Source organism: Macaca nemestrina, chromosome 20, assembly GCF_043159975.1.
Source record: "Macaca nemestrina isolate mMacNem1 chromosome 20, mMacNem.hap1, whole genome shotgun sequence".
Lineage (NCBI taxonomy): Eukaryota > Metazoa > Chordata > Mammalia > Primates > Cercopithecidae > Macaca > Macaca nemestrina.
The window spans coordinates 5,275,732-5,290,089 of NC_092144.1; the positions used below are offsets into that span (position 1 = coordinate 5,275,732).

The 14,358-nt window shown below is 57.9% G+C and overlaps 3 protein-coding genes across 17 annotated transcripts; 2 read left to right on the top strand and 1 right to left on the bottom strand.

The window, feature by feature from the left end:
• Nucleotides 1-208: 208 nt before the first annotated feature.
• MICOS13 (mitochondrial contact site and cristae organizing system subunit 13) lies at nucleotides 209-3,612 on the bottom strand. Of its 3 annotated transcripts, none has more exons than XM_011747045.3 (4): nucleotides 3,192-3,612; nucleotides 2,326-2,503; nucleotides 2,085-2,136; nucleotides 209-435 (listed from the first exon to the last, which is right to left on the bottom strand). In XM_011747045.3, the coding sequence occupies exons 1-4, from the start codon at nucleotides 3,218-3,220 to the stop codon at nucleotides 338-340; spliced, it is 357 nt and encodes a 118-aa protein (XP_011745347.1). In that variant the 5' UTR covers nucleotides 3,221-3,612; the 3' UTR covers nucleotides 209-337. The 3 variants fall into 3 exon arrangements, with proteins under 3 accessions (XP_011745347.1, XP_024649501.1, XP_011745342.1); XM_024793733.2 differs by lacking the exon at nucleotides 3,192-3,612 and adding an exon at nucleotides 2,877-3,030; XM_011747040.3 differs by lacking the exon at nucleotides 3,192-3,612 and adding an exon at nucleotides 2,605-2,760.
• Nucleotides 3,613-3,681: 69 nt separating this feature from the next.
• On the top strand, nucleotides 3,682-12,906 carry LOC105484933 (hydroxysteroid 11-beta dehydrogenase 1 like). Of its 13 annotated transcripts, none has more exons than XM_071086749.1 (8): nucleotides 3,682-6,269; nucleotides 6,571-7,729; nucleotides 7,813-7,943; nucleotides 9,259-9,370; nucleotides 9,743-9,834; nucleotides 10,125-10,272; nucleotides 10,382-10,511; nucleotides 12,714-12,906. In XM_071086749.1, the coding sequence occupies exons 2-8, from the start codon at nucleotides 7,447-7,449 to the stop codon at nucleotides 12,733-12,735; spliced, it is 918 nt and encodes a 305-aa protein (XP_070942850.1). In that variant the 5' UTR covers nucleotides 3,682-6,269; nucleotides 6,571-7,446; the 3' UTR covers nucleotides 12,736-12,906. The 13 variants fall into 13 exon arrangements, with proteins under 13 accessions (XP_070942850.1, XP_024649486.1, XP_011745370.1 ...); XM_024793718.2 differs by lacking the exon at nucleotides 12,714-12,906 and adding an exon at nucleotides 10,603-11,376 and having other exon boundaries at nucleotides 3,682-4,100; nucleotides 7,605-7,729; XM_011747068.3 differs by lacking the exon at nucleotides 12,714-12,906 and adding an exon at nucleotides 10,603-11,376 and having other exon boundaries at nucleotides 3,682-4,100; nucleotides 7,643-7,729.
• Nucleotides 12,907-13,070: 164 nt separating this feature from the next.
• LOC105484913 (ribosomal protein L36) lies at nucleotides 13,071-14,337 on the top strand. Its single transcript, XM_011747025.3, has 4 exons — nucleotides 13,071-13,208; nucleotides 13,387-13,481; nucleotides 13,988-14,122; nucleotides 14,201-14,337. The coding sequence occupies exons 2-4, from the start codon at nucleotides 13,389-13,391 to the stop codon at nucleotides 14,288-14,290; spliced, it is 318 nt and encodes a 105-aa protein (XP_011745327.1). The 5' UTR covers nucleotides 13,071-13,208; nucleotides 13,387-13,388; the 3' UTR covers nucleotides 14,291-14,337.
• Nucleotides 14,338-14,358: the final 21 nt, after the last annotated feature.

Genomic DNA, 14,358 nt, shown 5'->3' on the forward strand with positions numbered 1-14,358 from the left:
GCCCCAGAGCATGGCCTGTGGAGCACCGGGAGCAACCACTGTGACCTCTGACTCCCCGCACCAGAGCAGACAGCAAAGGGGAGAGCTATGGCCTGTGGTCAAGATCAAGCCCTGACAAGCCATCAGGAGCCAGAAGCCCAGGCTTTGGTGCTCTAGGCACCACCAGGCCGACACTGTGCCCCTTCGGGCCAGCACACGGGTCAGGGAACACTTCTGAAGTCCTTTATTGGGCCAGCAAGGCCGGGAGCTGCCCTCGCAGTGGGGTCCCAGTCTGGAGTCTTCAGGCCAGTGGCAGCCCTGCCCATTCTGGCCCGGGCAGGCGGCCCCTGCTGACTCGCTACTTGGTGCGTGCCTTCACATACTCCCAGCCCTCCTTGGAGTACTCGCGGGCCTTGGAGGGGGCCACCGACAGAGCTGACATCACCGTCATGATGCCTGTGGGAAAGGGACGGCCACTGGTGATGCTCCCCTCCCAGCCTCACCCAGCCTCCAACCCCTGGGAAACTCTAAGAGGTTTTTTTTTTGGGTGGTGGGCAGGGGGACAGGGGACAGAGTCTCACTCTGTCGCCGAGGCTGGAGTGCAGTAGTGCGATCTTGGCTCACTGCAACCTTCACCTCCCGGGTTCAAGTGATTTTCCTGCCTCAGCCTCCCAAGTAGCTGGGACTACAAGCGCACCACCATACCGGGCTAATTTTTTTTTTTTTTTTTTTTTTTGGAGATGGAGTCTTACCCTGTCACCCAGGCTGGAGTGTAGTAGTGCAACCTTGGCTCACTGCAACCTCCGCCTCCTGAGTTCAAGCAATTCTCCTGCCTCAGCCTCCCAAGTAGCAGCTGGGATTACAGGCGCGCACCACCAAGCCCGGCTAATTTTTGTATTTTTAGTAGAGATGGGGTTTCACCATGTTGCCCAGGCTGGTCTTGAACTCCTGACTTCAGATGATCTGCCCGCCTCGGCCTCCCAAAGTGCTGGGGTTACAGGCGTGAGCCACTGCACCCAGCCTAATTTTTGTATTTTTAGTAGAGATGGGGTTTCACTATGTTGGCCAGGCTGGTCTTGAACTTCTGACCTTGTGATCTGCCCGCCTCAGCCTCCCAAAGTTCTAGGATTACAGGCGTGAGTCACCGCACCCAGCTTTGTTTTGTTTTTTAGAGAGAGGGTTTCCCTCTGTTGCCCACGCTGGAGTACGGTGGTGTGATCATAGTTCACTGCAGCCTTGAACTCCAGGGCTCAAGCCATCCTCCTGCCTAAACCTCCCAAGTACCTGAGATTACAGGCACACGCCACCATGCCCAACTAATTTAAAAAGACTTTTTTTTTTTTTTTTTTTGTAGAGAGAGGGTCTCGTTATATTGCCCAGGCTGTTCTCAAACTCCTGGCTTCAAGCAATCCTTCTGCCTTGGATTCCAAAAGTGCTGGTAGCCATGAGCCACCACACCCAGCAAGCAAAATTTTTTTAGAACAACTTCCAGCAGAAACTGAGGCAGAGGTGGGGCAGGGCCTTGCCTTGTCCAAGCTCATAGGACAAGCTCCGATGTGGGCCCAGGCCTCCTGCCTCTCATTCTACCAGGCGTTGTACAACCCAGCCCTCAAAGGCTCCCCCCAATCCCCTTCGCTAGAATCTCCACTCTTTTCCCTTGTATTTATTTATTGATTGATTTTTGAGACAGAGTCTTGCTCTGTCACCGAGGCTGGAGTGCAGTGGCGCCACCTCTGCTCACTGCAACCTCCACCTCCTGGGTTCAAGCGATTCTCCTGCCTCAGCCTCCCGAGCAGTTGGGACTACAGGCATGCGCCACCACACCCAGCTAATTTTTGTATTTTTAGTAGAGATGGAGTTTCACCATGTTGGCCAGAATGGTCTCGAACTCCTGACTTCAGATGATCCACCCACCTCGACCTCCCAAAGTGCTGGGATTACAGGGGTGAGCCACCAGGCTAGGCCTCCTTTCCCTTTTAGATCCCTAAGAGACACATGTTGGGCAGGAAGGGGGATGGACAGAAAGGAATGGCCAGGAAGTGGGGAGAGGGGCTAGACTGGGGTGTCTGCAGCAACCTCCCAAGTAAAGAAACTGGGTGCCTTACCTGCATTCCAGGAGTCACGGATGGGAAAGTAAATCTTTGGAGGGGCTGGGAGCTGGGAAAAGAGATGAGCAGAAAGAAGTGGTGAAAAGGCTCAGCAGCCCATCCCCAGAAGCGGAGGGAGGAGGACAGGCCTGAGAATCAGGCCAGCATAAATATGGAGAACAACATCATGCAGGGCTGGAGGAACCCCCCAAGAGCTCACCACCCGCCAAGCCCTGGCCTCGCTCCCAGCCCGGAGTACCTGGGGTATCTGCAGGCCCGTCTGCTGACACACGTACTGGCTGAACTGGTACACGGCGGGGGGGACCACCTCTCCAGCCTTCTGTAGGGCTGCCTGGCTCTTGTCGCTGGGCCCCAGCAGCTCCTGGTCGTACACCAGGTAGACGGCGCCCCCAGCCACACTTCCCTTGATGAGGAACCTGCGGGCAGGGACGGGAGGAGCAGAAGCTCAGCGGACACTGACCGCCACGCTCAGGAGGTAAAGGCCCACGGAGACAGTGAGACCCTCCTGGGGGCTCACCGTCCACAGGTGACACTCTGTAGTGTAGCACCGTCGACCCAGACTCCCATTATATACAGCACTCGATTTACAATGTGCAAGGCAGGGCGGCTGGACGCCACTTTAACTGATAAACTGAAACCGGGAGGGGGAGAGTGGGTCACTCAAGGTCCCACAGTGAGCGAGGGCAGTGAAGACGTAAGATCCTTGACATTCTAGAAGCCTTCCAGCCCTGGAGAAACCAAGGGTCCCTGGGCGCCTCCTGCCCGCTGTCACTCCGAGCACGTATTCACCTCCCATCCACGCCAGCGGCAGGATTCACCGGCATTCCCACTTCACAGAGAAAACAACTGAGGCTCGGAGGCGGAGGCTGACACCGCGAGTGGAACGCCAAGGGCTCGCTGGGAGGCAGGAGGGAGGAGACTGGCGACCTCGGGAAGCTCCACCCCGCTGGAGCCTCAGTTTCCCTATCTAGCCCATAGGCGGGGGACGAAGGGGAGGTGACCCTACGGAAAGCGAAGAGCAGATCGGGACCAGACTGGAGACAGGGGTGCCCACAAAAAGGGACTTTTTCGGGGACTCGGGTCCCCTCCGGCTCCCTCACGCACCTCATCAGCGACCACACCCGGGCCACCATGGTCGCTCGGATCCACGCGCAAGGACACTCGACTCGCCCGCCGCTTCCTGTCGCGGCCCTGCAGAGGCCTCTGGGAGGTGTAGTTTTTCTTGCCCGACGCAAGGTCCTCTGGGAGTCGTAGTCTCTTACGGCTCTGAGACTCCAAAGAAAGGCTGCGGTCCCGCAGCGAGGGGCAGCTGGGAAATGGACGCTTTAAGTCCCGGGCCGCCGCAAGGCTGTCTGGGAAATGTAGTCAGCACGGCGCTAGTTGTACCTGCCCGCGGAGCCTCCTGGGAAATGTAGTTCGGCCCGGCCGGGTCCTGGCAGCGTGAAGGGAAAGAGGCGTTAGGTTCCTGGCTGAAGCCTGAAAGTGACTCGAGAAGAAGTCGGAACCCGAGAGATCCACCCGCGCCCGCGCGGGGAACCAAGGGCCCGGACCTAGGAAGAGTGTGCCTAGAAGGCGGTTGTCACGGCAACGCGAGGGCGGGATTGTTCGAGAGCGGCGGCCCCCTCACGTGATCGATTCGGAGGCGGGGCGTCCGCCCAGGGGGCGGTGCCGGGCCCCTGGTGGGAGGTGGAGACCAGGCGGGGACTGTTGCCCGGCGACGCTCCGGCGCTGGGTCCCCGCGGCCTGGCTCCTCGCCGGGAGAAGGTGGGCTTCGAGTCACGTGACCCAGGCCCTACGGGAGGGGGCGCGGTCGGGTACCCGGCAGGAGGCTGCGGAGAAGAGAGGACTGTGGGGGCGTTCGCGTGGCTCCCAGGCTGGGACCCCAGCCCTGCTGTACAGTGGGGGAAACTGAGGCCTGAGTGGGTGAGTGCACGGTTTAGGGGTACGCAGCGGGTCACACGCCCGCTTTGTTCAGAGGGGAAGCTAAGGACCGCCGAGGTCAACAAGGGGCCGGTGAGTTCTGCAGAGATTTGGCTTCCCCCCATTTCTCCCGCATTTCGGCCGGGCTGCTTTAACCGTTCATGTGCCCATCCCTCTGTCCATACGTCCATCCTTCCATCCATCCATCTGTCCATCCACCCATCCATCCTTCCATCTATCCATCCACACCTCCGCTCATCCATCTGAATCCCCATCCATCCACCCATCCGTTCATCCATCTGTCCGCCCATCCACCCACCCATCAATTCATCCATCTGCTCCCCCATCCTTCCACCCATCCATCTGTCCACCCATTCATCTATTTATTTGGCCATCCACTCATCCATCCGTCCATACATCCATAAATACATCCATGCATCTGTCCGTCCATACGTCCATCCTTCCATCCATTTATATGTTCCCCCCGTTTATCCATTCATCCATCCATCCATCCACTCATCTATCTATCCATCCATGCATCTGTCCGTCCATCATCCATCCATCCACCCATCCATCTATTCATCTGGTCATCCATCCACCCATCCATCCTTGTATCTGTGCATCCATACATGCATTTGTCCATCCATCCATCCATCCACCCATCTGTCCACCCGTCTGTCCATCTGGTCCCACTTCCCCCTGCCGGGCTGCTGCAGTCAGTATGGAGCTGGGGGCGGAAAGAGGGATGAGCAGAGGGGCTTCATGGGCTGTCCCTGGCAGGGGAAAAGGTGGAAGCTCGTTTCTTGCTGTGGGCATGCCTGGTGTGTTTGGGGAAGGCGAGGAGTTCACTATTTTGAGAACTGAACGATTCACTGATGGGGCCGTGGGAGAGGAGGAGAGACAGGTAGTCAGGGTCTACACCTGCAGGGCCTCATGGGGTGCAGTGAGGAGCCTGGTTTCCACCAGTTGCAGTGGGGACCCCTGAGAGGGTTTGGAGCAGGCAGGGCCGTGGCCACGTTGCTTTTGACACAGATGCCTTTGGCTGCATGGACAGGAGAGGCAGGGAGGGAGTGAGTGTGGACATGGGGAAGCCAGTGTGGAGGTGGGCAGACCAAGTGGGAGATGGAAGGGAGGCCAGAGGAAAAATGGGGGTGGTCAGGCCAGGAGTAGGGTCTAGGAGGGAGGTAACAATCTGGGAGCCCTGGAGAGAGAGAGGAAGGGACAGTTGGGGAGAGATTGGAGACGGAGAATGGATAAGATCTGAAAACCATGAGCTCTTGGGGGTGAAAGGATAGAAGGAGGTGAGGACAATGCCTGGGTCTCCCATTTAGGGACAGGGGACAGTGGGGCTATTACTGTGATGGTGAGCTGGGAAGAGAAGCAGGTGTGGGGTGACATGCTGAGCCTAGATTGGGTCCTGCTGGCTCTAAGGGGCCTGGAGGTTGTCAAGAGGAGACACCCAGAGGACAGCAGAGGCAAAGAACCTAGGGCTGGACCTACAGATGGGAGATTTCGGGACTCCTCAGTGATCCCCTCCGTCTGGTTTGTCTCATCTTCCTGGTTCTGGAAGTCCTCTTCCCCTTGTCCCACTGACTTTTTCTTTTTTTTGAGACGGAGTCTCGCTCTGTCGCCCAGGCTAGAGTGCAGTGGCCGGATCTCAGCTCACTGCAAGCTCCGCCTCCCAGGTTTACGCCATTCTCCTGCCTCAGCCTCCCGAGTAGCTGGGACTACAGGCGCCCGCCACCACGCCCGGCTAGTTTTTTTTGTATTTTTTAGTAGAGATGGGGTTTCACCATGGTCTCGGTCTCCTGACCTCTTGGCCTGCCTTGGCCTCCCAAAGTGCTGGGATTACAAGTGTGAGCCGCCGCGCCCAGCATTTTTTTTTTTTTTTTTTTGGTATGGAGTTTTGCTCTTGTTGCCCAGGCTGGAGTGCAATGGCAAATCTCAGTTCACTGCAACCTCCATCTCCCGGGTTCAAGCAATTCTCCTGCCTCAGCCTCCCAAGTATCTGGGATTACAGGCATGTGAGTGCCTCAGCCCCCTGAGTAGCTGGGATTACAGGCACCTGCCACCACGCCCGGCTAATTTTTGTCTTTTTAGTAGAGGTGGGGTTTCACCATGTTGGCCAGGCTGGTCTCAAACTCCTGACCTCAAGTGATCTGCCTGCCTCAGCCTCCCAATGTGCTGGGATTCCAGGCGTGAACCACCACACCCAGCCCAAGGACGTCACTTTTGCACTGAGACTTGAAAGAAGTGAGAGAGGCCGGGTGCGGTGGCTCACGCCTGTAATCCCAGCACTTTGGGAGGCTGAGGCGGGCGGCTCACAAGGTCAGGAGATCGAGACCACGGTGAAACCCCGTCTCTACTAAAAATACAAAAAATTAGCCGGGCGCGGTTGTGGGCTCCTGTAGTCCCAGCTACTCGGGAGGCTGAGGCAGGAGAATGGCGTGAACCCGGGAGGCGGAGCTTGCAGTGAGCCGAGATCGCGCCACTGCACTCCAGCCTGGGTGACAGAGCGAGACTCCATCTCAAAAAAAAAAAAAAAAAAAAAGAAGTGAGAGAGCAAGCCATTTGATTATATCTGGGAACAGCATTCTAGGCAGTAGAAATAGCCTATGCGAAGGCCCTGAGGCAGGGTGGTGACTGGCTTTTTTTGTTGTTTGTTTTTTTGAGACGGAGTCTCGCTGTATTGCCCAGGCTGGAGTGCAGTGGCACAATCTTCTCAACTCACTGCAAGCTCCATCTCCCGGGTTCACACCATTCTCCTGCCTCAGCCTCCCGAGTAGCTGGGTCTACAGGCGCCCGCCACCACGCCTGGCTAATTTTTTTTTTTTTTTTTTTTTTTTTTAGACAGAGTCTCGCTCTGTCGCCCAGGCTGGAGCGCAGTGGCCGGATCTCGGCTCACTGCAAGCTCCGCCTCCCGGGTTCACGCCATTCTCCTGCCTCAGCCTCCCGAGTAGCTGGGACTACAGGCGCCCGCCACCTCACCCGGCTAGTTTTTTTTTTTTTTTTTGTATTTTTTAGTAGAGACGGGGTTTCACTGTGTTAGCCAGGATGGTCTCGATCTCCTGACCTCGTGATCCGCCCGTCTCAGCCTCCCAAAGTGCTGGGATTACAGGCTTGAGCCACCGCGCCCGGCCTTCCTGGCTAATTTTTTGTACTTTTAGTAGAGATGGGGTTTCACCGTATTAGCCAGGATGGTCTCGATCTCCTGATCTCATGATCCACCCGCCTGGGCCTCCCAAAGTGCTGGGATTACAGGCGTGAGCCACCGCGCCCGGCCAGCTGGTTTCCAGGAACAGCAAAGGGCCTGTTTTAGTGGAGCAGAGTGAGCAAGGAGGACAGGTCCACGCAGGGTGCTTGTGGCCACCAAGGAGTCTGGTTTTTATTCTAACTGGAACAGGAAGGATTTTCAGTCCAGGGGAGGCAAGGTGTGTGGATGGAGAGGGCTGAGAAGGGTGGAGGGAGAGGGAGCAGGTGCGGTGGTTCATGGAGCCACCGTGGTGGCCTGGACAGGTGGTGGCTGTGGAGAGGAGGGCGTGGATCCAAGGCGGTGGCATCACCAAACACCCACCAAACGCGGTGGCTGTGGGCCAGGCCTGTGCCGGCCACCTCTGTCCCCTGTCCCTCTGCAGGCCCACAGAGGACCATGAAGGTGCTTCTCCTCACAGGGCTGGGGGCCCTGTTCTTCGCCTATTATTGGGATGACAACTTCGACCCAGGTGAGCACCTGGGGTTGAGGGAGGGAGAAACCGGGCCAGCTGTCCTGTCCTCCGCCCAGAGTGACCACCCTGGCTATGGCCAGCCAGCCTCCAGGGAGCGCGAGTACTGCTGACAGGGGCCAGCGCTGGTGTCGGTGAGGAGCTGGCCTATCACTACGCACGTCTGGGCTCCCACCTGGTGCTCACTGCCCGCACTGAGGCCCTCCTGCAGAAGGTGAGCCACCCCATGTCTAGATGAATGGTGGGGGTGCTCATGGCGGGAGGGAAGAGAGCCTAGGTTTGAATCCCTGCAATGACCAGGCTTCCTGTGTGACCTTGGGCAAGTCGCCTAACCTCTCTGAGCCTCTCAGTTTCCTCATTTGCAAAACGGGGACAATAAAACCATTTTCTGGCCAGACACGGTGGCTCACGCCTGTGGTCCCAGCACTTTGGGAGGCTGAGGCAAGTGGATCACCTGAGGTCAAGAGTTCAAGACCAGCCTGGCCAACATGGTGAAACCCCGTCTCTACTAAAAATACAAAAATTAGGCCAGGCACGGTGGGCTCACGCCTGTAATCCTAGCACTTTGGGAGGCCAAGGCGGGCAGATCACTTGAGGTCAGGAGTTCAAAACCAGCCTGGCCAACATGGTGAAACCCCGTCTCTACTAAAAATACAAAACAAAACAAAACAAAACAAAAACAAACAAAACAAAACAAACAAAAAAAACCACCAGCATGGTGGCAGGCACCTGTAATCCCAGCTACTGAGGAGGCTGAGGCAGGAGAATTGCTGGAACCCAGGAGGTGGAAGTTGCAATGAGCTGAGATCACACCACTGCACTCCAGCCTGGGTGACAGAGAGAGACTCTGTCTCAAAACAAAGAAAAACAAAATTAGCAGGGCATGGTGGCACGAGCATGTAGTCCCAGCTACGTGGGAGGCTGAGTCAGGAGAATCACTTGAACCCTGGAGGTGGAGGTTGCAGTGAGCCGAGATCGCACTACTGCACTCCAGCCTGGGCAACAAAGTGAGACTCCGTCTCAAACAAACAAACAAAAACCCCACCTTCTCATGGGTTAGGATGTTGTGCCAGTGCAGTGAGGCGGTGACTGGGAAGTGCAGTGTTTCTCAGCAAATGAAAGTATTGAGTGTCCATGCCTGTGCTGATAGCCAGGGCTCTCAAACTCCAAGGGAAGGATGGCCACTTCCTAGCAACAAACAGCCCATTGCTACTTCAAGGAAGGGTATAGCTCTTGGGCTCAAACTTTTCAGTTTTTCAAGAGAAGCTAGCAATCTGGAAATTGTAGGTGAAATGTCCTGTTTTAGATGTTGGTGATTGACTAACCACCAAATTGGCCAGCATTCTGGCCCGCAGGCTCCACTTTGTGCCCCCAGCAGTGGTACATTTTTGGGAATGGTGTCGAATGGGGCTCGAGGCTCAGAGTGAGGGGGGGGTTTCAGGCGGGGGCCTCCCTATGGCTGGCAGGTGCGGGGTGGGGGGGGCACTGCTGTAGAGGAGAGGCCCACGGGCAGCTCTGGCCCCCCCCAGGTGGTAGGGAACTGCCGGAAGCTGGGCGCCCCCAAGGTCTTCTACATCGCTGCGGACATGGCCTCCCCTGAGGCGCCCGAGAGTGTGGTGCAGTTTGCGCTGGACAAGCTGGGTGAGGGGCTGGGCCTGAAGCCTGGAGTCCAGGACCTTGGCCTAGGCCTTAGGGACAGGACCGGAATTGGGCTGTGGGTGTGGCTACAGTAACAGGTGTGTCAGGGCGGAGACGTATGCGGACTGGGGCCGTGGTCGGGGCGGAGTCTCATTGCATCTTGGGGAAAGTGCTCTGAACGGGGCCTCACTGAATGGGGACGAAACCTTGCTAGATCCAGGGAGTAAGGCCAGGGCTGGGTGTCTTTGATCGTAGGGGGAGTTACCTGGGGCGGAGTTCACTGGATCAGCGCTCTGGGTGGAGCTAAGATCGGGGGCGGGGTTTGATCGTTGTCTTGGGGAGGGGCCTCGGGGCTGACCGGCGTTTCTGGGCCAGGAGGGCTGGACTATCTCGTGCTGAACCACATCGGCGGCGTCCCGGCCGGCACGCGAGCCCGCACCCCCCAGGCGACGCGCTGGCTCATGCAGGTGCTCCACTCCTCCGTGGCCCCAGCCCGCCCCTCGATCTCAGGGACCGGTGGTCCGCTTCCTTCGCGGCCGGGGCTCTGCCAACTCCTGAGCCGGCTCTCCACCTTTCCCGCCCCGGCCACGCCCCTCCTAGCCCAAGGCCCCGCCCCGGCCTTGACCCCGCCCCCGGGCCGGCCTTCCGGGTTTCTGGCCCCGCCTCGGACCCGGTTCTGGCCCCGCCCTCCGGGTTTGTAGCCCCGCCCTGCCCGTAGGCTCCGCCTCTGCCGGTGACTCGCGAGTGCCACCTGCAGGTAAACTTTCTGAGCTACGTGCAACTGACGTCGCGGGCGCTGCCCAGCCTGACGGACAGCAAGGGCTCCCTGGTGGTGGTGTCCTCGCTGCTCGGTGCGTGCACTTGGCCCCGGCCCTGCGGGACGGGGAGTGGGGAGCTCGATGCGGGTGAGCCTGGAGGGTCTGGGCAGGCTTCCCGGACGACGGGGAGCCACTCAGCCGCTGCTGTCCGCGCTCCCAGGCCGCGTGCCCACGTCGTTCTCCACTCCCTACTCAGCGGCCAAGTTCGCGCTGGACAGCTTCTTCGGCTCCCTGCGGCGGGAACTGGACGTGCAGGACGTGAACGTGGCAATCACCATGTGTGTCCTGGGCCTCCGAGATCGCGCCTCCGCCGCTGAGGCAGTCAGGTGAGGCCCGGGCGAGCCTGGGGTTGGGCTGGGGCCCATGGGCGGCCGCCCAGCCCCAGCCGCAGTCCCCACCGCGCCCTCCCGTCCCCAGGGGAGTCACGAGGGTCAAGGCGGCCCCGGGGCCCAAGGCAGCCCTGGCCGTGATCCGCGGCGGCGCCACGCGCGCAGCTGGCGTCTTCTACCCGTGGCGTTTCCACCTGCTGTGCTTGCTCCGGCGCTGGCTGCCGCGCCCGCGGGCCTGGTTTATCCGCCAGGATCTCAACGTCACGGTCGCTGCTGCAGCCTGAGCACCTGGGGGTGCCCCTTAACGTCCCAGACGGGAACGCTCCTCTCTCCAACTGTCCCTGGAGCCAGAACACTCACAGAGACACCCCTGAGAGGGTGGCCATAGCCCAAAATGAAGTCATCAAGACAGAAAAGCAAAACCGAGAAAAACGACGGGCACCTGGAACCAGTTACAGCTTTGGAGGTGCAGGTGCCCCTTGTTAGGTGCCTTTGTCCGGGACCTGCAAAGCCTCACCTGTTTGGCCTTTATTGATGACATGACTGCTTCCATTTTGCAGATGAGGAAACTGAGGCTCAGAGAGGTCACGCCACCCTTGAGCCACCCATGGACCCCTCTCCATCTCCTGTCTGTGTTTCTAAGTCCCTGATTTATTTTTTCCACTCATTGCATCTGGGATTATCTCCCCCAACCCCTGCCAGCTTCCCCCAGCTGGGGTCTCTGGTACTCTTCACACCTGCAGGGACGTCTACACTGTTCGTCTAGCTGGTGGCAGGGTCTGAGGGGGAGGAGGAGGGAAAGAGTGTGTTCTGGGCTGGACCCAGCCTCCTGTTTGTGAATAAAAACTCTTCTTCTCTTGCATATATGTTGTTCAAATTCCTTGGTAATTCCAATTTGCTAGCAGCTGGTGGGCAGAGGGAGTGGGGTGTATGTATCAGGATCCTTGACTCTCAATCCCATTTCACAGGTGGAGAAATGGAGGCTGAGAGGGCCAGGAGCCGTGGCTCACGGCTATAATCCCAGCACTTTGGGAGGCCAAGGTGGGCAGATCACTTGAGGTCAGGAGTTTGAGACCAGCCTGGCCAACATGATGAAACCCTGTCTTTACTTTTTAATTAATGTATTTATTTTTGAGACGGAGTCTCACTCTGTCGCCCAGGCTGGAGTGCAGTGGTGCGATCTAGGCTCACTGCAACCTCCACCTCCGGGGTTCAAGCGATTCTTGTGCCTCAGGCTCCCGAATACTTGGGATTATAGGTGCAGGTCACCACACCTTTTTGTTTTGTTTTTTTTTTAGTAGAGATGGGGTTTTACCATGTTGGCCAGGCTGGTCTCGAACTCCTAGCCTTAGGTGATCCCCCAGTCTCAGCCCCTCAAGTGCTGGAATTACAGGTGTCAGCCACTGTACCCAGCTGCAAATATTTTAATTAAAAAATTAGCCAGGCGTGGTGGCATGTGCCTGTGGTCCCAGCTAAGGAGGCTAAGGCAGGAGGATCACTTGAGCCCTGGAAGTCAAGGCTGCAATAAGTTATGATTACAGCACTGCACTCTCTAGCCTGCGTGACAGAGCAAGACCCTGTCTGGAAAAAACATGAAAGCGCTAACCCTAATTAGAGCAGCCCTAAATCGAGACTCTGTCTCGTATATTAGTAGCATTAAAGGAGAAAAATTGGAAACTTGTGTGTTTCCGCCACGTAATTCAGTTATTTACTTCCCGTCCCTGCACCACCTAAAATTACATCAGATGTCCCCAAGGGGCACTATTACACGTTGCTGTATTCGGACCGAGTCCAGAGCTTGACCAATTGATAGATAATGAAACCAATACCCTCGTTAATGGGACTTTTTTTTTTTTTTTTTTTTTTTTTGACAGAGTTTCGCTGTTGCCCAGGCTGGACTGCAGTGGCGCGATCTTGGCTCACTGCAACCTCTGCCTCTGGTGCTCAAGCAATTCTCCTGCCTCAGCCTCCTGAGTAGCTGGGATTACAGAAGCATGCCACCATGCCTGGCTATTTATTAATTATATTTTTGAGACGGAGTCTTGCTCTGTCGCCCAGGCTGGAGTGCAGTGGCGCGATCTCGGCTCACTGCAAGCTCCGCCTCCCGGGTTCACGCCATCCTCCTGCCTCAGCCTCCCGACTAGCTGGGACTACAGGCGCCTGCCACCAGGCCTGACTAATTTTTTGTATTTTTCGTAGAGACGGGGTTTCACCGTGTTAGGCTGGTCTCGAGCTCCTGACCTCGTGATCCACAAGCCTTGGCCTCCCAAAGTGTTGAGATTACAGGCGTGAGCCACCGCACCCGGCCTAATGGGCGTTTTAACAGTTCAAACAGTTTATTATTATTCTCGTTCTACAATTGAAGAAATTCTGGGGGATGACGTCGTCGATGCAGGGTCGGCCAGAAATCGGCGGAGTTGGCTTTCGAACTCATGTCACAAGCAGAGGGAGGAAGGCAGCCACAGTCACCTCCACTGGTTCCGACTCCAGCTCTCGGGCTCGCAGGAGTAAACGCGCATGCTCAGGGAGCTCGGTCGCGCATGCTCAGTGAGACCGCGGGGGGAAGACTCCAGCCGCCAGGGGGAGCGCGCGCCGTTCTTGCCTCTCTGGCATGCGCCTCCTGAGCCGAGTAGATATCCCAGAGTTCCGCTCGCCGCCAGCCCTTCCGCCAGGGCCGCCACGGGAGAGCAGTAGGTAAGTGCTTTCCCGCACTGCCGGGATCCGCCGCCATCCAGACTCCCGGGTCCTCTGTGCGGGTTGGAGGATGGTTGGTTGTGGCAAGCGAGGCTGAAGAAGCCGGGACGCGGGTCTCTGGGCCTCGGGAACCGAGCCTGTACTCACCTCCGCCCCTTCTCCCCTCCGCTGTCCGCAGCCATGGCTCTACGCTACCCTATGGCCGTGGGCCTCAACAAGGGCCACAAGGTGACCAAGAACGTGAGCAAGCCCAGGCACAGCCGCCGCCGCGGGGTGAGTGCGGGGGCCACGCGGAGGTTGTCGGGGGTTTCTTGGAGGGTGGAGGGCACGGCTTGGGCAAAGGCTCTCGACCTGAAAGAATGCGCGTTGGGGTGCGGAACTAAAGGGGGCGGCGGCAATCCACGCTGGGGCAGAGGGAGCACCTTGAGAGCGGCGCGGGGCAGCGGGTTTGGGGTTCTGACGTATGAGTAGGAGTTCGCTGATGGAGCTGGCCCGAGGTTGCGATGTGTGAGGTTGGGGGATTTCAGGTGTGCCAGTGTACTGGGCTCTTTTATTCAGTCTGGACTCCAGGCGCGTCCTGCGAGTGTTGCGGAGACTGGGACTTGGGGAGGATGGGAGCTGCTCCGGGCGCGGTGAAAAGCGCTAGGGGTTAATGCCTTAGTTCTCACAGCTACTTACAGAGGGGAGGAAGTAGCCAGGGAAATCGTGGCAGCGCGAGAAGCTGCTTAAGTAGAATAGCAGGGTTCCCCCTACCCTGACGGCCGCCCCTTTCCCCCCAGCGTCTGACGAAACACACCAAGTTCGTGCGGGACATGATTCGGGAGGTGTGTGGCTTTGCCCCGTACGAGCGGCGCGCCATGGAGTTACTGAAGGTCTCCAAGGACAAACGGGCCCTCAAGTTTATCAAGAAAAGGGTAGGTGGGCGCTGCCGGCCGAGGGGCGGGATGGGATGGGAGTTGGGGCCGGGCTGACTGCGGCCTCGTCCCTGGCAGGTGGGGACGCACATCCGCGCCAAGAGGAAGCGGGAGGAGCTGAGCAACGTATTGGCCGCTATGAGGAAAGCTGCTGCCAAGAAAGACTGAGCCGCCTCCCCCGGCTTCTCCGTGAAATAAAGAACAGCTTGACCGAAGCCCTGGCTCTGCTGCTGTCC

Bases quoted from the DNA above. Each gene is read 5' to 3' on its own strand.
- LOC105484913 (XM_011747025.3), top strand. From the start codon at position 13,389: ATGGCTCTACGCTACCCTATGGCCGTGGGCCTCAACAAGGGCCACAAG. The intron at 13,482-13,987 runs GTGAGTGCGGGG...CTTTCCCCCCAG, and splicing joins GGCACAGCCGCCGCCGCGGG to CGTCTGACGAAACACACCAA. The intron at 14,123-14,200 runs GTAGGTGGGCGC...CGTCCCTGGCAG, and splicing joins TCAAGTTTATCAAGAAAAGG to GTGGGGACGCACATCCGCGC.
- MICOS13 (XM_011747040.3), bottom strand. From the start codon at position 2,654: ATGGGAGTCTGGGTCGACGGTGCTACACTACAGAGTGTCACCTGTGGA. The intron at 2,504-2,604 runs GTGAGCCCCCAG...CCCTGCCCGCAG, and splicing joins CAGAGTGTCACCTGTGGACG to GTTCCTCATCAAGGGAAGTG. The intron at 436-2,084 runs GTAAGGCACCCA...CCTTTCCCACAG, and splicing joins CCGTGACTCCTGGAATGCAG to GCATCATGACGGTGATGTCA.
- LOC105484933 (XM_011747052.3), top strand. From the start codon at position 7,447: ATGGAGAGGGCTGAGAAGGGTGGAGGGAGAGGGAGCAGGTGCGGTGGT. The intron at 9,835-10,124 runs GTGCTCCACTCC...TGCCACCTGCAG, and splicing joins CGACGCGCTGGCTCATGCAG to GTAAACTTTCTGAGCTACGT. The intron at 10,512-10,602 runs GTGAGGCCCGGG...TCCCGTCCCCAG, and splicing joins TCCGCCGCTGAGGCAGTCAG to GGGAGTCACGAGGGTCAAGG.